This window comes from Myxocyprinus asiaticus, chromosome 33, assembly GCF_019703515.2.
Source record: "Myxocyprinus asiaticus isolate MX2 ecotype Aquarium Trade chromosome 33, UBuf_Myxa_2, whole genome shotgun sequence".
Lineage (NCBI taxonomy): Eukaryota > Metazoa > Chordata > Actinopteri > Cypriniformes > Catostomidae > Myxocyprinus > Myxocyprinus asiaticus.
In genome coordinates this window covers 42216063-42239292 of record NC_059376.1, presented here as the reverse complement: position 1 = coordinate 42239292, position 23230 = coordinate 42216063, and the positions used below count along the sequence as shown (strand labels likewise).

The 23230-nt window shown below is 39.3% G+C and overlaps 4 protein-coding genes across 6 annotated transcripts in view; 2 read left to right on the top strand and 2 right to left on the bottom strand.

Annotated features, from left to right (window-relative positions):
- LOC127423771 (dynein light chain 1, cytoplasmic) overlaps positions 1-1861 on the top strand; it is a 3189-nt gene extending 1328 nt beyond the window's left edge. The window contains exon 3 of the mRNA XM_051668328.1: positions 1496-1861. Coding sequence (XP_051524288.1) covers positions 1496-1633 — 138 coding nt within the window. The 3' untranslated portion in view covers positions 1634-1861. The remainder of the gene's footprint in view (positions 1-1495) is intronic.
- A 1917-nt stretch (positions 1862-3778) lies between these two features.
- Positions 3779-9791, bottom strand: LOC127423758 (60S ribosomal protein L6-like). Its single transcript, XM_051668309.1, has 6 exons — positions 9617-9791; positions 9413-9526; positions 8896-9039; positions 4311-4359; positions 4041-4225; positions 3779-3961 (listed from the first exon to the last, which is right to left on the bottom strand). Exons 1-6 carry the CDS (start codon positions 9767-9769, stop codon positions 3809-3811), a joined length of 798 nt encoding a protein of 265 aa, XP_051524269.1. The 5' UTR covers positions 9770-9791; the 3' UTR covers positions 3779-3808.
- Positions 9792-11971: 2180 nt separating this feature from the next.
- On the bottom strand, positions 11972-15741 carry LOC127423765 (3-ketoacyl-CoA thiolase, mitochondrial-like). 3 transcript variants are annotated; one of them, XM_051668321.1, is made up of 5 exons: positions 14204-15741; positions 12658-14122; positions 12501-12571; positions 12267-12421; positions 11972-12179 (listed from the first exon to the last, which is right to left on the bottom strand). In XM_051668321.1, the coding sequence occupies exons 2-5, from the start codon at positions 12920-12922 to the stop codon at positions 12095-12097; spliced, it is 576 nt and encodes a 191-aa protein (XP_051524281.1). In that variant the 5' UTR covers positions 12923-14122; positions 14204-15741; the 3' UTR covers positions 11972-12094. The 3 variants fall into 3 exon arrangements, with proteins under 3 accessions (XP_051524281.1, XP_051524282.1, XP_051524280.1); XM_051668322.1 differs by having other exon boundaries at positions 12658-14342; positions 15139-15741; XM_051668320.1 differs by having other exon boundaries at positions 12658-15741.
- A 2310-nt stretch (positions 15742-18051) lies between these two features.
- mrpl40 (mitochondrial ribosomal protein L40) lies at positions 18052-22790 on the top strand. The gene is made up of 4 exons (XM_051668317.1): positions 18052-18241; positions 18351-18428; positions 20534-20689; positions 22213-22790. Exons 1-4 carry the CDS (start codon positions 18180-18182, stop codon positions 22520-22522), a joined length of 606 nt encoding a protein of 201 aa, XP_051524277.1. The 5' UTR covers positions 18052-18179; the 3' UTR covers positions 22523-22790.
- The last annotated feature ends 440 nt before the right edge of the window (positions 22791-23230 follow it).

Here is a 23230-nt window from a genome sequence, read left to right as displayed (position 1 = left end):
AGATGTGCTTGTGAATACTGTTGTCAGCTTATTGGTGCCCGCAGATCCTTAAAAAGTCGTTAATTCACTTTTCAGCATTTTCAGGCTTTTAAAAAGTTGCAATTAACATAGAAACATGTCTTAAATTAGCTGACGGAAAGATGTTCATGTAAAACGATTCATTCAATATTGCTGATTATTAATGTGTATTGATATACTGTTGAATAAATGAATAACATTATCTATAGAAAAACTATGGTTACCGTATACTGGAGGTAGACAGATATATCGGTTTTACTGATTAATCTATGCCGATAATTTGTTACTCTGAAAAAAGAATTCTACAGTTAGAACGGCTTGCTTCTACAGTATAACAGCACCCTCTAGTGGTGAAACATGCCGATAGTTGCTTTCTGGAACTATCGGTTATCAGCAGAGTTCTATGCCGATAGTTTGTTACTCCGAAGAAAGAATTCTACAGTATAACAGCACCCTCTAGTGGTGAAATATGCCGATAGTTTGTTACTCTGAAGAAAGAATTCTACAGTGTAACAGCACCCTCTAGTGGTGAAATATGCCGATAGTTTGTTACTCTGAAGAAAGAATTCTACAGTGTAACAGCACCCTCTAGTGGTGAAATATGCCGATAGTTGCTTTCTGGAACTATCGGTTATCAGCAGAGTTCTATGCCGATAGTTTGTTACTCCGAAGAAAGAATTCTACAGTTAGAACGGCTTGGTTCTACAGTATAACTGTGCCCTCTAGTGGTGAAATAGAACAATCACTGACACCTTGTGGGAATCTAAATCCATCATTATTGACAGTATTCGTCCATATTTATTTCCTCACTTCAATGAGTATTTGATATTTGGATATTCACCTTAATCTAATGAATATAAAGGTTATAAAAAACTTAATTTGGTAAATACTTGAATACAGAGCATTGTAACTGAGCACCAAATCTGAATTTTTTCTGGTTATTATTGGGATTGTGGTTTCACAATAAACTGCATCTGAGATTTTATTCATTTTGGTATTGTAGCCTCTATGTCTGTGCCCGTCACAGTAAGGAAAGACTAAGAAAATTAGATTTTAAAAATTATTGGCAGATTAATCAGTTTCCACAACCTGTCGGTTGACCTCTTCTGTATACTGTATTAAACCCATGGTCTCTGCCACAAAAAACAAAACAAAAAAAAAACATGGTTTCTTTTAATAGTTAATACAATATTACTGTAGTAAAACCATGATTTTCAGCTAAAACTGGTTTGTACAGCCTACAATTTTATGGCTAAAACAAAACATGGAACTAATATCAAGAATCAGCATTTTAAGTAGTGCAGATTTATTTGTAGATATCTAATGCATATCCTGCATGTGATTAAATGTCAAAATTGCTTGTGATAGTTCCACCCTACAGTCTTTTTTGATTGTCCTGTTTCATTCAGAATGATCACATTGTGGATGTAAAACAGGTTGTGGACGCCATTTCATGTGAACTCTTTCTGCCTTACAGGAGTTTGACAAAAAGTACAACCCTACCTGGCATTGCATCGTGGGAAGGAACTTCGGCAGCTACGTGACTCACGAGACCAAACATTTCATCTACTTCTACTTGGGCCAGGTGGCCATCCTGCTCTTCAAGTCTGGCTGAGCTTCATTTAATTAAAAATGGACTGTAGTGACGAGGCTGACCATTCCTGTACTGGGACCTGCCTTCTCTCGGCGGCTTCTCCTTTTGTTCTGATTATTGTTTAGAAAATGCCCATGTGAGAGGGAGATGCCATAAAGAAACAATTGTATTTATTTTTGTTTTCTATACAGAGTTTGAATGTTTTGTGTCACCTCAGTTTTTTAATTAAAGCGAAATGATTTGGCTGTTCGGGTGGAGTGTGTTGTCTTGGCAACACATACGGTTCATTGAGACACGGCACAAATCACAGTCGACTGATGACATCACCAATAACATGAGTCCTCTGTATATGAGTTATGTCATGACTTTACTCAGATCACTACTGTGGTCTTAAACGTTTAATAAGAAAACATTAGAAAGCGATTCTTCACATTCAAATCATTGTAACGCGTATTGTTTACGTCTTGTAGCTATACTTTTGAAAACTGAGTATTTTAACATTAACAGATTCACTTCCATTGTAATTGCCTCACTTTTGAAAGAAAAGGAAGGACGAATCTAAATACATTTTTTGTTTTAATCAACATTACGCCACAAATAACGTTGAGCTTAACTTGCACCCGGAATATTCCTATAAGTCTCCATATAGTTATTATAAATGATTCATATAAAATCCAATTTGTGCCTGAGAATTGCATGTACCAGTGTTCCCACGCCCTTTGACTAATGAATTTCTATTTGCACAATTCAGTCAAATGAAGTCATGTACAAAGTCATATTTAAAGATTTATGAGCAGGGTTTCAATGATCAGGTATTTATCTTCAGAATGAACACAATGATACAGATGTATCCAATATGTAACCAGTGAAATAATTAAAAGCAGAATTGTCACATAGCTGACCACATTGATGTCAAAAAGCTCTTGAACATTGACCATTTGTTACTACATCATGCACATTATTCCCAAGAGTTGTAAAACAAGTAAACAGTTCTTTAGAATTGAGTTCAGTAGCTCACAGCTGCTGTTTTCAGTGTCTACCACCCTTTTCGATCAATGAACTTCCACAACTTTTCCAGTCATTCCTGATTTCAGGAATCCGGTTTTTAGAAAGATGCTTGATTCAGACGAATTCACAAATTGACTCCATTTTTGAAACATTTCAACTAGTGCTGTCAGTCGGTTAAAATATTTAATTACGATTAATCGCAGATTTTTTTTTAAAGTGCTTCAGTTTGACTATACATGTCAAAAGGCATTAAAGGAATATTCCGGGTTCAATATAGGTTAAGCCCAATCGACAAAAATTATTTCAACTTGTCCCTCCTTTATAAAATTACAAGCTTCACATTTTTGCCTTTAAACACTACAAAAATTGCCCCATTGACTTCCATTGTAAGTGCCTCACTGGAACCTCGATTTTTGCTTTTTTTTAAAGAAAAGGAGGGACGAGTGGAAATACATTTTTGTGGTTATCAACATGGTCACAAATGCTTTTGTTTCATTGAGCTCAACTTGTATTTAACCCGGAATTTTCCTGCAAGTTCCTTAAAAAGGAATATGCATCAAAACTGCTTTATTAACATTTTCCAAACAAAAGCTTCCCCAGTATAAAGACAGAAATGCACCAGTTCAAGAAACACTATACATGAAGTTGACTAATCAATCACATGGAGCCGAATAAAATGTCAGAATCTGATGTCACATTGGTAAATTATTGGCTTTGAAGAAAAATGTACGTGTTAAAAATGTCAAATTAATTGCATGCGTTAATGTTTTAATTTTGTCACGGCTCTAGTTTAAGCTAATTCAGAGAAGCTAACCAAACTGTAAACATTTAAAGAGGAAAAACCAGACAAAAAGAGATTTCCTTGACGTGAGATTTTATTCCCAGGCCTGGAAAAACACCACAAATTTCCTGATATGTTCAGGTTTTCCATGGCCATGAGAACCCTGTGATTTAACACAGGAACAGAACCTTTTAATAACAACACCCATAAATACACAATTAAACGCAGAACACCCTTAGACACAGGTCAAATAAATGTACTTTTTCAGCAAATCTGGGAAACGATCACAAATTCCCTACAAATAAAGAACTGACTAAATCTAGAAGGATGATTTGGTATTTTTACAAACAAACAAGGAACAAACGAGCCAGAGTGGATTGGGTTTACACGGATTTTTATTCACATCTTTAGAAAACCAGTTTGTGTGGATAGACTCCGTTAGAGAGGAAGAATGTGGAGCGCAGGTATCCCTTCAGCTGAGGAACCTTCTTGATCAGAGGAAGCAGCTGAGAGTCCACAGACTTCTGATCCTCCTTGCGCTGCTCCGTCAACTGGTACTTCTGCAACCCGTGAAATAAAGAGCGTTAGACACCATACTTGACTTCTAGGAATTTTTATAAATGAAATCACACGGTTTACCTCCTTTTCTGTGTCAAAGATCTCTCCCTCCTGGTGCTTGGGCTTCCTCAGCCTCTTCTTCTTGAAGTAAGCATCAGTCAGTGTTTTGGGGATCTTCATGCCAGAGATGTCCACCTTGGTGGCAGTGGCAATGCAGAACTTCTGGTGTGCTCTACGCAGGGGTACTCTGTTCAAAGCCAGAGGACCTGAGAGAAGACAGGGATGATGATCAATTATTCACTCCCAACGTCGACAAACACACTCTGGAGCTTCACACAAGATCTGGCTTACCAGTTATGAGGAGGAGACCGCTGTCCAGCTGCTTGAGGAAAACCACACGCTGCAGAAAGACATGTACATTAGTAGATGAAAACAAACAGATCCTGTCATCAGTTTCAGTCCTGATGTGATTCTCTTGCATTGTGAATATCAAGTGCACCTTGTTCGGCAGGAAGAGTTCAGATGTACAGCTAACAGAAGTGTTTGTGTGGGAGGAGAGAACCCGAACGGATTGCTTGTTTTTCCAGTCAGAGAGATTTTTTACTCAAGAGTGTGTTGGTGTAAATGTATGCAATTAAACACGCAACTACTGTACTATTTAGAGCAGTGCTTCTCAAGTGGGAGGAACCAGCAAACTTCAAAGATAGTCGCAAGATGACTTCAAATTATTTAAAATAAAGATCTATCAAAATAATCCTAATTGAAGTGCTAAAATAGTGCAAATATAAAAATACAGATGTAGGCCAACATAAAAAAAAATTCTGGGGGCTTTTAAAAAAAAAAAAAATGGTCTTCCACACTTTTTGAATAATAATATAATGTCCATGACTTCAGGTCCTTTCCCATTTTTTTGTAATTTGGAAAAATTGTAAGACTTTTTTTTAATGTACCAATTTGCCAAGGAATCATTAACATCAATTGAACACTAGGGCTGGGCGATTAAAAAAAAAATATGTTATCGATAATCGTGATATCCGATTATATCGTCAACCCCCTGCCGAGGGTCCTTGAATATTTTCTCTTTATTGATTTTGCTTTAAAAATTCATTTATTGAAACAAAAAACTTAAAAAGACATTTCTAAATTCAAAGTGCACTTTAAATGAAACGAAAAAGGCAATTAAAACAAAGAAGTGATTACAAAATCTTCCCAAATCCAAACATGCACAGTCTCCAACGGCCTCATTCACCATCACACAAGTATTCATCTAGGAAAATAGGTGGGAAATTACTAAACGCCTAAAAATGAAGAACTAAAGACAATTATAAATGTAAAGATAATAACACTGCGTAACCTGGGGGGCCTGGGTAGCTCAGTGGTAAAATACGCTGGCTACCACCCCTGGAGTTCGCTAGTTTGAATCCCAGGGTGTGCTGAGTGACTCCAGCCAGGTCTCCTAAGCAACCAAATTGGCCCGGTTGCTAGGGAGGGTAGAGTCACATGGGGTAACCTCCTCGTGGTCGCTATAATGTGGTTCTCGCTCTCAGTGGGGCGCGTGGTGAGTTGAGCGCGGATGCCGCGGTGGATGGCGTGAAGCCTCCACACGCGCTGTGTCTCCGTGGCAACGCGCTCAACAAGCCACGTGATAAGATGCGAGGGTTGACGGTCTCAGACGCGGAGGCAACTGAGATTCGTCCTCCGTCACCCGGAGTGAGGCGAATCACTACGTGACCACGAGGACTTAGAGCGCATTGGGAATTGGGCATTCCAAATTGGGGAGAAAAAGGGGAAAAATCCAAAAAACAAAAACACTATGTAACCAATTTATTTATTTTTTGTTCCTGGGTAGTAAGTGTTATTTCCTAATTGCTTGTGCCTCAAAAGTATAGAAAGCTTTTGTGATCAGGACAGTGATATTTAAAATGTACCTATTTCCAATGAGAAAACGGGTGAATGTGTGTCTTTTCATTCACATAAAGTCAGAAAAAAACAACATAATCCAAATGAACATTTAAGTATTTATACTAAAGTAATATTCAAAGCCGTGCTGGTCCATAATGGTAACAAGTACCCGTCTCTTCCCCTGGCTCACTCGGTGCACCTCAAAGAGGATTACAACAGCATCAAGACCTTGCTGGATGCCTTGAAGTATGATGAGTACAGCTGGGAGGTCATAGGAGACTTCAGAATGGTGGCATTCCTGATGGGTCTCCAAGGCGGTTTTACCAAGTTTCCTGCTGTCTTTGCCTTTGGGACAGCAGGAACACCAAGGCGCACTACCACAGGCGGGACTGGCCACAGCGGACCGAGTTCTCTGTGGGGAGGAACAATGTCAAGTGAGAGCCACTGGTGGACCCCCGGAAGGTGCTGATGCCACCACTGCACATCAAATTGGGCCTTATGAAACAATCTGTCAGAGCTCTAGATAAGGAGTCACAGCCTTCAAGTACCTTCAAGACTTCTTCCCTAAACTGTCTGAGGCAAAGGTCACAGCCGGTGTCTTCGTCGGACCACAGATAAAGAAGGATTTTGGATTCATATGTTGTTTTTTTCTGACTTTGTGAACGAAAAGACACAAATACGCCCGTTTTCTCATTGGAAATAGGTACATTTTAAATATCACTGTCCTGGTCACAAAAGCAAAGTTTATGGGGAATATTAGCCATTTTCTATACTTTTAGAAACTTCGAGCACCTCCTGAGATGGTCTGAGATCATTTGCAGCATTCTCAGACACAACACTATTCTTGCAAACAGTTTTCAGACGACTGAAAGAGTGAGAACTCTTAACATGGACGTGTTCCACGAGACGCCTCTGAACAAACAACGCGTCAGACATGAGAACTGACGGCTTTTCTTTTGTCTGTTCTTAATCAAGCACATGACTTTGTGTTTAACAGCATTTCTCGTCATATGTTACTCCAAGACGTCTTACAGGTCGCCCAACACTGTTGCGGGTAGATGAGCAAACTTAACAGCGCATGAAATACCTGCATTTGGACGAGGAGCTTGCGAATAAGAAGCTGGTTTTAGACTCGCCGTATGCAAATTTCACACCCTGGGCTACTGTTTAGTATATCTGGCGACTTCCCAGATCCGTGGTTTTGTACTGGCGATCATCGTCTGTCAAGGTGTGTCGAAATCGACATCGTCATTATTCAATTACATCATCGTATCGCCCAGCCCTTCTGAACACTCAAAAGAACAATTTGCTCACAAATTGCAGGTTTCCTCTACACACAAGCAATATCTAGTCAATATATTTTAGACCAGCGAACAACTATAAAGGAATATTCTAGGTTCAATACAATTTAAGCTCAATCAACATTTCTGAATAACGCAATTTCGACTCGTCCCTCATTTTCTTAACAAAAATTAAAATGTGTGTTCCAGTGAGACACTTACAATGGAAGTCAATGGGGTCAATCTGTAAACATTAAAATACTCACTGTTTCAAAAGTATAGACACAAGATGTAAACAATATGTGTGTTAACATGATTTTACTGTGATTAAATCACTTACTAACCACATCTGTGGAAAGTTAGAGCCAATTTTACAATTTCGTTGCCATGACGATGCAATGCCATAAAATGACCATAAATACTTTATTTTTACAGACATTTTTACAGCTCAAATAATACACTAGTTTTAACAGAAGAATTAATGTAAGTGCTTTTCTAAAATTATAAGCTTCACATTTCTCACTTTAAACCCTCCAAAAATTGACCCCATTGACTTCCATTGTAAGTGTCTCACTGGAACACACATTTGTGCTTTAAGGAAAAGGAGGGACAAGTTGAAATTAATTTTTGCGGTAATCAACATTGTCACAGATGCTGTCGACTGAGCTTCACTTGTATTGAACCCGGAATATTCTTTTAACGAGGATTTGGAAGGCCCGATTCCCAATGCACTCTATAAGTCCTTGTGGTGGCGTGGTGACTCGCCTCAATCCATGTGGCGGAGGACGAATCTCAGTTGCCTCCGTGTCTGAGACAGTCAATCCGTGCATCTTTTCACGTGGCTTGAGCGCGTTACCATGGAGACACAGCACGTGTGGAGGCTTCACGCTATTCTCTGCGGCATCCACGTACCCCACTGAAAGCGAGAACCACATTATAGCGACCACGAGGAGGTTACCCCATGTGACTCTACGCTCCCTAGCAACCGGGCCAATTTGGTTGCTTAGGAGACCTGTCTGGAGTCACTCAGCACGCCCTGGATTCAAACTCGCGACTCCAGGTGTGATAGTCAGCGTTAATACTCGCTGAGATACACAAGCCCCAGATTTTTGCTTTTTTTGAAGGAGGGATGAGTCTAAATTAATTTTTGTGGTAATCAACATTGTCACAGATGCTGTCGACTGAGCGTCACTTGTATTGAACCCAGAATATTCCTTTAATAAGGATTTTTAAAAGTAAAATGATAGACTTTTCCAGGCCTGGACAATTTTAGAATTCCCTGATATTTGCAGATTTCCCATAACTGTGAAAATCTTGACACTTGAAGAAATTTTAACAACAAAATGCTTGGATACTTGAAAATAGAAGTATGTTGGTATCAAAAAAGCGGTTTAATTTCTCGTTCTGCAACAACAAGTCACTAGTCAACTGAACATGAAATTACGGTGACTGCATTAATGGTCTTAGATGGCTCTCAGAGGTAAACAGCATTGTGATTTCTTATATATATATATATATATATTGCAATTTCGGCAATAGCTTTTCCAAATTTCACATAAAAAAATGCATTTGTGTTCAAAAACACAAAATGTCTTTGCATCAGTGTCAGATGATGGCATTGGTCATTTCTTTGTGCCTTTTTATTTTTTTCCCCTTTGCCAATTTTTAATCTGTTCTCACACTGGACCTTCTCATGCACTGCATTCTGATTGCAGCTTGCTGCGATTTAGATATTGCTCGCACAGCCCCAGTACCTTGCCACGGTGGCGTCCGGTCAGCAGGATCAGCACGGTTCCAGGGGTGATGGATTTGCGGAGCTTCCTCCTGTGACGGCAGAAGGGCTTGATACCGTGACTCAGCAGCTTGCGGGGCACATCGTCTGTGGGGTAATAACGGGGCTGCACACAAGAGAACAGGAAAAACAAACGTGAAAATAAGAAATTATCAGGGGAATTTACTGTCAGATAATGTAAGCCCTTGTATGTATCCATTTTTATCAGGGTTTTAAGTACCGGACAGTGATTTCCTAATGAATTCGTATCCAAATAGAGGTCATACCACCAGGGTAGGTTTGCACCAGCTGTGAGTAATGTCTCACGTAAGTTGGGATGTAAAGTTCTACCTAAGTTTAATGGTGCAACACTCAAATATTTAGTAGCGCGTTAATTGTGACTTAGTGCCCATTTACACCACAACTTGGCCAAGCTGTAACTTGCGTATAGCTGGTGCAACCGGCCCCTGGGAGTTTGATGTCGACAGTGTTTGACTCACCAATTTGCGCAGTTTGACAACACGAGTGCCACCGTTTTTGTCGCCACCGACGGTTTTGGTGATGGTGGTGGGGGCTCTCTCTTTCAGTTTCTTCTCCTCGAGTTTCTTCTCCACCTGAAAAATCAACACGGATCTTTAAAACACTTGGGACTGACGTCCAGCCTTCAACCATTCTCTTTTGGTTAAGATGAACCCAACACTCACCTTCGTCACGGAGGCTTGAGTCTTCCTCTTGTACAAGGCTCGGCGAGCGAACATGGTAGAACGGGAGTAGCGGCCGATGCCCCTGGCAAGGACCGGGTTACGGCTCCCATGATGATGCTTACGGACCCTCTTTTTCTTGTCGCCCTCAGCCATCTGGGAAATCAAATTGATCAATGAGTTAAAACATGTATTCGCACATAAATACGCATTACAGAAGTCTCAGCGTAATTTAACGAGAGAATTTTATCCATTCTAGTCAAAAAACGTATATATATAAAAAATACGTTATTTGAAATAGACATTCATTAACATTTAAAGTAATGCACGTGCAACTGCTGCTTATAGACTGTTGATAATAAGTGCTGGGTAAGTTACTCTAAAAGAAAAAATGTACAGCTTCTACAGTGTAATTAGATTACTGTACTAATTACTCTGTCTGAAAAGTAATTGCATTACTTTTGCATTACATTGCATTACATGATCAACCTCAACCAGATGAAAAATACAAGGACAGACATGAAACTGTTCATTTAATTCTTTCAAATAAATCATATAAAATCAGATAAATTATTAATGAACTGGCCAAAGAATTTAAAGGGGCAGCGTTAAATTATAAAACATTTTAACATTAGACGTTAAATTTAGTTTTTAAACTCACTATTGCTTTATACAGAATTGTTTTATAGTCTATACAGTATTTAACGCAATTACATCATAAGTAACTAAATTAAAGAGTAATCCCTTTTTGTAATGCAATTACAGTAATTACTTTGTAATGCATTACACCCAACACTGTTGATAAAGCATGCAGTGCACAACTTAAACATGAACACTCTTATCAAATGAATAGACATAGATCACAACAATGTATATTAAACACTCAGTCTATTATTATATCTAACAGATATTCATAATAAAAATCACATTAACAGTTCAGCATGAGGCTGCAGTAACTCAACGTGACTTGCTGTAGCAGATACAAGCCACAGCACAATCATGTATATTATCCACTTAACGCCAAATTAAACACTTTTTTCCTCACAACACGTCGTATGTCATTTTAACACATTTAATACGAAAACAAAACACACTGATGCCCGTTTCATTAAATAAACCTGGTGTCAGGCCTACCCGCGTAGCGATCGGACTTAACCTACAGTAAAAGACAAACAACAGTCACAAATATTCCCTGATACTAGCGCTATATGTGTATTAATGTGTTCTTATATGATCTAGAATGAGATATAAAGTGCAGATTAATCAGATTAACGTAGATTGTGTTTGGGGGAAACAGACATGGAAGCCACAATTACCTTCAGATAGAAAAAAAGACCGACATCCGGGCATTTGACGTATATATAGTCGTGACGTCTTGCACTCGCGTCATTTTCTCTGGCATTTAAAGGAACATGCACTTATTTTATTGCCACGTGGGATCAAGAGCGCCGTCAGTTGGCCGAGGAAAGTAATGTAATGTTCAGCCTTTGGTGGTAAAAGTGCAAATTGGACATGATGACCACCAGACTGCATTCATAAGCTAATTTTAAGATTCTGCTGTTGTCAGTGTTATAGAGATTTGTGCATGCTCTTAGCATGTCATATTATTCTAAGATTGAAATGAAACTTTTAGCAGAATGTATTTTTCTGTTCTTTTCTGTAACTGAAAAACCCCTCATTATCTGACATAATATCTGAACTACTGTAGGTGGGTCATTCTTGGGATTATTTCAGTCCCCCAGACTTTTTAAATTGGTGGTTCACCGAAATGAAATGTAAATAAAGGACTTTGTTTCTCACCCACATCTATCATATCACTTCTGAAGACATGGATTAAACCACTGGAGTCGTATGGATTACTTTTATGCTGCCTTTATGTGCTTTTAAGAGCTTCAAAGTTTTGGTCACCATTCATTTGCATTGTATGGAGCTACAGAGCTGAAATATTCTTCTAAAAATCGTCATTTGTGTTCTGCAGAAGAAAGAAAGTCATACACATCTGGGATAGTATGAGGGTGACTATATGATGAGAGAATTTTCTTTTTTGGGTGAATTATTCCATTAAATGAGCCAAGACTGAAATCGTTTACAGCACCTTTGACCCAAATAAGCGTCACTTTTAAACTCGGGTCAAACATTTCACACTTTTAGCACCATTTTAACCCTGGGTTAAAACTGATATATTGAGAAAAACTATATATATATATACATATATATATATATATATATATATATATATATATATATATATATATTACTATATTCTTTGTTTTTGTCTCTGGACAGTTACACCACATGAGTTGAGATTGCTAAACTTTCCATCATGCTCTCACGTGTGCCAAATCATATGATCCTGGATTCATTTTTAGGCATGTGCACAATAAATGCACCTTTTTATGCCACATCTGTGGACAAGGCTATTTTTAAAGAATTCGGATGGTGTGAATTTATACGTGATTAGCCCATGCATACTTTTCCTTCTCATTGTGTGTTTTCCAGGATAATAGCGATGCCCTGACCACCACCAATGCATGCAGAGCCCACTGCATACTTTCCAGACCTCCTCCTGAGAACAGGGAATAGAATACATGACCTCACAATACATGGTACTTCTCATGAGATTACATTATCCTAAAAATAACCGTGTCCTTACCTGAGCTCATGCACGAGGTGTTCCGTGATTCTAGATCCAGAGGCTCCGAGTGGGTGTCCAAGTGCGATGGCTCCTCCATTAACGTTACTCTTCTCCGGGTCCAGACCTAAAGCTTTAGCCACGGCCAGATACTGTGCAGTGAACACTTCATTCACCTGACAGACAGAGGAACAGATAAATCACAAATCACATCCATTGCATACTTCTCACAGACACACAGAGCATGTACTGTACATCCACCAGGTCCATGTCTTTGAGTGAAAGACCAGCTTTCTTCAGGGCCTCTGTGATGGCAGTTACAGGCCCTACGGCAGATGCAAAATGTCATATAGTTATTAATAAATTGATGCATAGCTATAGAACTGAATATGTAGGAGCATGTTACACTCACCAATTCCCATGATGCTGGGATCACAGCCGGAGGTTTGATAGGCCACAATTCTTGCCTGGTACGGCAATAGCACCGCCCACAACCGCAAAGCCCTGCAAAGGGTGGTACGAACTGCCAGACACATCATCGGAGGTGAGCTTCCCTCCCTCCAGGACATATATACCAGGCGGTGTGTGAAAAAAGCTCGGAGGATCATCAGAGACTCCAGCCATCCGAGCCATGGGCTGTTCTCACTGCTACCATCAGGCAGGCGGTATCGCAGCATCAGGACCCGCACCAACCTTCATGACAGCTTCTTCCCCCAAGCAATCAGATTTTGAACTCTTGATCGCTCACGATCAAATACATCAGCACTGCACTTTATTAGCCTCAGACTGGATTCACATTTTATACTTCTCTTAATAACACACTGGCAACTGACTATCAACCGACGTCTGAATGTCAACACAGCACTTTATATTTATTTCCACTGATTACATGGGGGGAGGTCTTCTTATTTTGTGTATACTGTATATTGTATATTATTAGGTGTATATTGTATGTTGTGTTGTGTAAACTGTTTTTGTGTAAATCAGATGTTTATTGTAATTGTCATACTGCTATGTTGCTTGGAACTGCACCCAAGACTTTCACCCACTGTTGCACTTGTGTATATGGTTGAGTGACAATAAAGGGATTTGATTTGATAAGGATGCAATTTAATTAATTTACAGTCTGCATGTGCTGCACGCTTTACAGTGAATGTATAATTTCGCTCATATGCTAAAAAACACATTAAGAGCATCACACGCGCTGTGCGTGTTGTATTAGATGACAGAACAGAGCGCTCATTCACTATGACACGAGCAGCGCCTGCAGAATACATATATGTCTAATTAAATCACAGCGTTTTGGACTTTAAAAATTAGACTGCGCCATATAACCAACTGCTTTTCCGGAGGTGTGAAGCTACCATCAAAAACACACAAACTGAAAAGCCTACACATTAAAATAAATGTCTGATTCAACTTGCAACAGAAATATAGTACTACTGTATAGTAAAATGTAATATTTACTGTAACAGGGTGTCTACAGCGGCAAGCGACGCGATAAAAGCAAATCGCTCCCATTATAATCGATCAATGCTGTCTAAATTTTCACAGGGCCCTACTTAAAAACTACAACAACTTGAAGCAGTGTTCACTTAATTGAGAGACACTTGAAGGAAACATTTATTGTTTACATTGAACAATCACATCACCTCTCACATCATAAAAAAGTCAAGGTTTTAGTGAAAATCATCAAAATCTACAGCTGATTTGGAATCGTTATACCCACTGAAGCATTGGCAGCAGTGACCATGCCTCCTTTCTTGAAGACAGGTGGCAGTTTTGCCATCTGCTCCAGTGTGGTCTGTAGACACGGGTGCTCATCGTGTGTCATGGGCACTTTGCCTTTCTTGGCTTTGACTTCAACGGGTCATGAGCTGCAGGACAGACAGAGAGAGATGTGTGTGAGTGAGTGTGAACGGGATGCAGTGCTGGTCCGGTGCGGTACAAGTAATCACCTGCTTTCCACCGCTGCTGTGTCTGGTCACAGTCGCCTCGAGTGATCTGGTATTTCTCTGCCAGGTTTTCTGCTGTGATGCCCATGGGCAGCTTTATGTGCAGATCAGTCAGTCCTGCCCACAGTGTGTCTTCTAGCAGCTGATGCTCATACAAGCATGTTGAAATGTTATTTTGGCTTCCAAACCCTTTTGAACAATTAATTTCTTTGTTTTTTCCAAGAATGGTCCAGTTGTCTGTGATTATAAGAATCTTTAAAAATAATTTTATAGAGATTGCACACCCAAAGAAACACAGTAGAGCATTTAGCTAGAAACATTTACATTCACTCTAGAATTAACTTTTTCAGGCCTGAACTTTTTACAATTTTGTTTTTCTTTCTCCCAATTTGGGATGCCCAATTCCCAATGTGCTTTTTTTTTTTTTTAAGTCCTCATGGTCACATAGTGATTTGCCTCAATCTGGGTGGCAGAGGACAAATCTCAGCTGCCTCCGCATCTGAGACTGTCAACCTGTGCATCTTATCACGTGGCTTGTTGAGCGTGTTGCCATGGAGACATAGCGCGTGTGGAGGCTTCACGCCATCCACTGTGGCATCCACAATCAACTCACCACGCACCCCACTGAGAATGAACCACATTATAGCCACCATGAGGAGGAGTCACCATGTGACTCTACCCTCCCTAGCAACTGGGCCAATTTGGTTGCTTAGGAGACCTGGCTGGAGTCACTCAGCACACCCTGGGATTTGAACAAGTGACTCCAGGGGTGGTAGCCAGTGTCTTTGCCACTGAGCTATCCAGGCCCCCACTTTTTACCATTTTTCTATTTTCCATAAACTATTCCAGGCCTGTAAATCACAACTTTTAATGATTGCAGTCTCAAAATTAGATTTCATTCAAAATCAGTGGACTCCAAATGATGTTTTCGATCTTACCTTTAAATCGACTCCAAACTTGGATCCGAAGCTAATGTTGCGGACAGCGTAAGGAGCTTAACTCATGCTCTCCGAGCCGCCACACAGAACAATCTCTGATTCTTTAAGACAGATCTCCTACACGACAAACACGCAATACTGATAAACCACTCAAAATCATACTCGCATGTAGAAATGGTTGAGCCATTGGTTATTTGTTTTAGTTTAATCTGGAACCCGCATGAGAACGCCACACTGAAGTCCCACATGTCATGTGATGTGAGGAGCGTCCGCAGAGCTCTGGATGAAAGAGAGTCAGCACTCAAAAATGAATTTGAGAACACCAGGCTTTCTCCACTATATTATTATTCTGATAATTTTACAGTAGTAGTGAGTAGTTCAGAGTGGTCAGTTTGTTTTTCACCTGCATGACATTACCCATGATGACACTGTTGACCAGCTCAGGAGCCACATTACCAGCAGTGAGTGCAGCTTTAACTGCATGTTCAGCCAGATCTGTAGCACTGTGATCCTTCAGAATACCTCCATATGTGCCAAACAGTGTCCTCTTAGCCGAGACAATGAACACACCTGAACAACAACAAGAGGAGACATGCCAGGTTAGATTCCAGCAGTAGATAATTCGATACCATCCCTATTGCGAAAAAGTTGGGGCAGTATTGAAAATGCTAATAAAAACAAAAAGAAGTGATTTGTCAATCCTATTCACCTTGTGATTTATTGAAAGTACTACAAAAACAACATTATTTGATGTTTTACCTTAGTTTTTTTTCTTTTAAATATACAGTCATTTCAAATCAGATGACTGCAGCACGCTCCAAAAAAGTTGGGACAGTCGAGTGTTTACCACTGTGTAACATCACCATTTCTTTTAATAACTCTTATTAAGCATTTAAGCACTGAAGACACATGTTTGTTAGGTTTAAGAAGCCGAATTTTCTCCAATTCAACCATTATGCAGGTCTTCAGCTGCACAATTGTATGGAGCCTTCGTTGCCATTTTTTGCGCTTCATAATGCGCCACACATCTGCAGGCAGGCCAATCTAGCACCCGCATTCTCTACTTACGCAGCACTTGTAATCCGGGCAGTGTGTGTTTATGGCATTGTCCTGCTGGTAAATGCAGGGATGTCCCTGGAAAAGACAGCATCTGAAAAATGTGCACATATCTTTCTGTATCAATTGTGCGCTCACAGATGTGTAAATTACCCATGCATGGACACTGACACACCTCCATACCAGGACAGACACTGGCTTTTGGACCAAACGCTGACAACAGCTTGGATGGTCCTTTTCCTCTTTGGCCCGGAAAACAAGCCGGCTTTTTTTCCCCAAAACTATTTGAAATGTGGACTAGTCGGACTACAAAACACGATTCCACTGTTCTAATTTCAATTTCAGGTGAGACCGAGCCCATAGTAGTCAGTAGTACTTCTGGACAGTGTTGATGTATGGCTTCTCCTTTGCAGAGTAAAGACTTAACTTATATCTGTGGATGCAACCTTGAAATGGGGTTAGGTTAGGGTTAGCCTACCTAACCCTAACCTAACCTGGCTAACCCTAACCTAACCAACCGTAACCTAGCTGAGTGCTAAAACATGCTAGCAACATCTAGAGAACATGCTAGCAATACCTAGCTACGTGCTAAAACATGCTAGCAATGCCTAGGTATGTGTTAAAACATGCTAGCAACACCTAGCTGAGTGCTAAAACATGATAGTTACATGCTAAAACATGCTAGTAACATGCTAAAACATGTTAACTACACCTAGCTACGTTGGCTCAGTGGTTAAGGCTCTGGGTTACTAACCAGAAGGTTGGGGGTTCAAGCCCCAGAACTACTGTTGGGCCCTGTTGTATCATGGTTGACCCTGTATTCTGACCCTAGCTTAGCAGGGATATGTGTGATAAAAATAAAGGCTTCTTCTAACTGAGTGCTAAAACATGCTAATAATAATGCCTAGCTATGTAATAAAACATGCCAGTAACTTGCTAGAGACATGTTAAAACATGCTAGCAATGCCTTGTGAAGTGCTGCAACATGCTAGGGATAGAATTAACAAATTATTCCTTATTGTTTTTATTAGCATTTTCCATACTGACCCAACTTTTTCAGAATTGGGGTTGTAGATAGATAGATAGCACATGTTAATACATACAGGAATTTAGAAAAAGTATGCATTATAAACAATATACACAGTTTACACAACATGCACAGTATATATTAAAACAAATACAAGAAATTAAAAAGAATAAACATTATAAATGAGTTTATAATGTGGGTCAATAAAACCACTTTTCATCTACTTCTTTCAGTCATGGTGACATTAATCTGAACTGTGTATGATCTTGATTCTGGAGTTACAATAAAGCTCAAATAACTTTTATTTTTAATTACTATTTATATAATGACCATTCAAGCTGATTTGGTCATCTTAAATAGTTAACGACTCCAGCAAACTATTTTCCTTTGCAAAGTGTATAATAATGGTACACGTATTTTACCTCTGTATAAATGACAATAGAAAATAAAAACAGTAAATAAAACTTAAACAGCTCGTAAAAAGAAACAATAAAAGTGATATTGAAGTTCAAGGGCAGAAACAACCAGACTGACAAACAAATCACACGAGCTCTGCAAATGAGGGTTATTTGAATATCATACAGTGCAATTTAAAATATATAAATTTAATTTTCTTCTAAAAAGAGACATGACAGTAGATCACATTTCACGCTCATAACACTCACCTGAACATTCACCACACAACATTCGACATATTTTTCAGATGATTAAATAATACAAAACAATGCCACTGTTTGTATTGAGGTTTTTTAATAATAAATTATTTAACTAATATATATGATATTTCAATATGCTTTTTGGTCAAATGTGAACCTACAATCAGTGTGGAAAGTGCGAGTGTAATGGCGGAACTGTTTTCTACTTTGACCTACAGAGATCCACATTGGCCACGTGAAGGCGTAAAAACAGCGTTAATTTCTCATCACTGATGTTTGTTTAATATATATTTCTGTAAATTATGGCGGGGATTGTATGTCGCACCGTGAGCCGGATCATATCCAGTCAGACTCAATCGTCATGGTTTGTATTAGCGTTTAGATATTAACCTGCATGTGACAAAATTAATAAATGTCCCATAGAGTTCATAATAATTATCATTATGATTGACAGATATTCTCTTTTATTACAGCTGCAGTTCTGTGGTTGCTGTCAGACACAGTCACTGGTTTACATCAGTGCTTTCACTGAAAACATCAATGCCTTTAAGGTTAGTGCACAACTCAATTATATGTACCATGGTAATACTATGGTATTATTTAAAGTGCCATATAAATACCATTGTATGTGAATATGGTAATCTATACCTACCATGGTATATATATATCAAAGTATTGTGCTACCATCAATGTGCTATGGTAACTGCCACCTCTGACAGAATTAATTTTCCTCTGGCACAATTTCAGGTGATCATTATGTATTAATTTATTATTGTTGTATGATGTAGTATGGAAGCCCATTTCACCACACACACACTCGCACTCATACACACAAACACGTGCACACACACTCTCACACTCATACACAAACACATGCACACACACAAACACATGCACACACAAACACATGCACTCACACACACTCATACACACAAACACATGCACACACTCACACACACACTCATACATACTCATACACATTCATACACATTCATACACACTCATACACACAAACACATGCACACACACACTCATGCGCACACACATGCACAGACACAAATACACTCATACACGCACACACTCGCACTCATACACACAAACACGTGCACACACACACTCTCACACTCACACACACAAACACGCTCACACTCATACACACAAACATGTGCACACACACACTCATACACTCACACACATGTACACACACACACTCATGCGCACACACAGACACAAACACATGCACAGACACAAATACACTCATACACACACTCTCACGCTCATACACACAAACACGTGCACACACACACACACTCTCACACTCGTACACACAAACACATGCACACACACACTCTCACACTCATACACACAAACACATGCACACACACACTCTCACACTCATACACACAAACACATGCACACTCACACTCATACACACAAACACACACTCATACACACAAACACATGCACACACTCACACACACACTCATACATACTCATACACATTCATACACACAAACACATGCACACGCACACTCATACACTCACACACAGACACAAACACATGCACAGACACAAATACACTCATACACGCACACACACACACACACACACACAGACACAAACACACACACTCATGCACACACACACGCAAATAAAAATAAAAAGTGTGCTTTGGTAAGTCAGAATTACGAGATACAAAGTCATAATTTTGAGCTAAAAATTCAGAATTACTAGAAAAAGGATGAATCCCAGCTGCCTCCGCGTCTGAGACCATCAACCCGCATCTTATCACGTGGCTTGTTGAGCGCGTTGCCACGGATACATAGCGCGTGTGGAGTCTTCACGCCATCGCCACGCGTGCCACCGAGAACGAACCACATTATAGCGACCTCGAGGAGGTTAACCCATGTGACTCTACCCTCCCTAGCAACCGGGCCAATTTGGTTGCTTAGGAGACCTGGCTGGAGTCAATCAGCACGCCCTGGGATTCGAACTCACGAACTCGTGACTCCAGGGGCTACCCAGGCCCCCCTATTAAATGTGCTTACTAACAATAAAGGACAAAATAATCTTTTAAAAATATCTCTAAATGACATTCACTGAATTAAAGAAAAAATACTTGGATTTTTATTAAGTTTAATTCAGTAAAATAAAATCACTGCAAAAAGTCCTCTTGTTATCAAGTGTTTTTGTCTTGTTTTCCACTTAAAATGATCTAAAAATCCTTCAAACAAGATACATTTACTTGAGCAGCAGCATATAAGAAATTTAGACTTGCTTTCAGAGAATGTATCTTAAATATAAGTGTACTTTTGCCAGTGCAGTAAAGACAAAATACTCTTATATTCAAGATACATTCTCTGAAAGGAAGTCTAAATATATTATTTGTTGCGTGGCGCTTCTCATCCGGTGTGCGTCCGCCTTTAGACGCTCTGACAGGTAAGTTTTGCTCACGCGGAACTTCAGGTACAGCTCTGTTTTATTTCACGACAACACTGCTTCTGTATTTACTTGGTAAAAAGTAACATTTTTATATGGCAGAAATGGGCTTCCATATGTTTAAGAATTGTTATGAGAATGCATTATCAGGTGTGTGTGATAAATGTGATGATTGTACTGTAGTTTAAGAAACCTTTGACCCGTCTTGTTTATACAGAGCCGAGCCTAAGAAGAAAAAGAAGGTTGATCCACGGCGAGAACAAATGATGAAGGAACGCCTGAAGAAGAAGCTGAAGAAGCTGGAGAGAGTGCCGCCTGAACTGATTCCTATTGAAGACTTTGTTACACCAGCCAAGTGCTTTGATGAGACCAGGTAGAATAAATACACAGAATAACCCAGAACTACAGTCTGGACACACTTACTCTTTTTATAAAAGTCATTTTGATATTTTATATACTAATTAACATTAGTTAATGCACTATGAACTAACAATGAACATTAACAATTGTATTTTTATTAACTAACATTATTAACCAAGATTAATATATGCTGTAATAAGTATATTGTTTATTGATAGTTCATGGTACCTTATGCATTAACTAATGTAAACAAATGTAACCTTATTATAAAGTGATACTGATATTCTGGGGCTTGAAGTAAAAAATGTCTTGTGGTGTAACGGTCCAGAGACAGTAAAAAAAATCTTAAAGTCTCATTAAAAGCTGAAATTCTTGAGAATAAAAAAAAAGATATGTTGGCATGAGTATTGCAGACGAAATATGCGGTAGGATTAATATTTTAACGTTTTTTTTTTTTTCCCACCGAATCAAAGTCATGTGGTGTAATTAACATAGGTTGCCACATAAAACAGATAAGTGAGATAAAAAAAGGATCAATATTTTTTTTATATCATTAAATGTCAGTATTTTGGGGCCTGGGTATCTCAGCGAGTATTGACGCTGACTGTCACACCTGGAGTCGGGAGTTCGAATCCAGGGCGTGCTGAGTGACTCCAGCCAGGTCTCCTAAGCAACCAAATTGGCCCGGTTGCTAGGGAGGGTAGAGTCACATGAGGTAACCCCCTCGTGGTCGTGATTAGTGGTTCTCGCTCTCAATGGGGCGTGTGATAAGTTGTGCGTGGATCGCGGAGAGCAGCATGAGCCTCCACATGCTGTAGGTCTCCGCGGTGTCATGCACAACGAGTCACGTGATAAGATGCACGGATTGACGGTCTCAGAAGTGGAGGCAACTGAGACTTGTCCTCCGCCACCCGGATTTAGGTGAGTAACCGCACCACCACGAGGACCTACTAAGTAGTGGAAATTGGGCATTACAAATTGGGAGAGAAAAAAAAAAGTGTCAATATTTTGACATTTTCTTATTTTGTTCAGGTCATTTGGTGTAACCCTGAAAAAACTTCTTGATATTCTTAACATGATATTCGTAAAAACGAATTCTACGTTGAAATACCTGTAGAAATGAATGATTACATTGTGTACTCTCATGTATTCAATGTGTGAGGAAAGTATTGTAATACCTTTTAAAGTCATTTTTATTTGGGGGGGGGTATAAAAAGCTACAAATGTTTAAAAACCCCCCACAAAGATTACATATCTACAAACTTGACACATGTGTTTTAAACTTAAATATTTCTCATTTTTACCACCTCAGACCGTATTTGTCAACGAAGTCCGAAAGTCATGGGAATTTTGTAGAGGCCAAAGAAAAGCTCTCTCGTATTCAAGACTGTTGTTTGTGCAAATTTCAGCTCTTCACACTTGAAGCATTCTCTCAAGCAACTTCAAACTGAATCAAAAATGTCCCATTAAATTGGTGTTACTTTAGCTTTATGTCATTTGAATATAACTCTAATCTGTACTCTTTGAACGCTCCAGGATCCGCGAGGCTCCTCAACTCCCTTTTGAAGAAAGTGAACGCAGAGCTCTTCTGCTGAAGGAATGGTCCAGATACAAACACATCCAGCACCAGGCTGAGATGGGTGCTATTAAGGATGCGCTGGAGGCCCAGAGGCAGGCGCTGGAGGAGCTGAAACTGGAATCAGAGGAGCTTTATAAAGCAGCGATCAGCCCAGATACTGACATGTTCCCCTTCCAGCATCAGGGCCCCTGCTACACGCCTCCAATTGAAAACTACGAGGCCCCAGACGGCAAATACAACGACATCACACGAGTGTACACGCAGTGAGGGGGCGCTAAGTGAATGGACAGTTGAATAAGTGTTTCAACTAAACTTGAAGCAGAATATCACTGATGATTATGATGAAGAACAGCTGGAGAAGAACGGTCAAACGTCAAAATCAGGAAAACAGATTAGCAATTTAATGATGCATTTTGTTTGAACGCTCCATAAAATAAAGTTACAACCGTATATTTGTCCAAACACATTACATTAAACTTGTATCTGGGGTTTTATGTCGAATGCAAGAATAAAATTAAACCATATTTTACACAAACCTTGACGTGGTCTGTAAATCAGCAATTTATTAGAAGTTGTTTTGCATAGAGAAAATAAAAAAAAAATTTTTAGACCATTATTTTACACTATTTTCAAGACAACTGTGCACATTTAAAAGCCCCTGTTTCCAATTTCCGGTTGCCTACTGTAATGTGAAAAAACAAACAAACACATTCTTTAAGAAGAAAAAAAATTATCATTTTGGATGTACAATTCTAAGTTACATCATGATAGTATTTGTTGTGCTGAATTTAATTTAATTAATTAAAACATTGTGTCCAGACAGGCATTTTTACATGACGGTAATGTGATTTTTTTGTTATGAACTTTAATGGTCCTAAAAATAGACTTCATCTTCTTAAAGCAAAATATAATCCTTATTTTGTCTTTTGATTTTGTGTGAAACATAACCCAGACATTTCATAGTGGGATTCACCC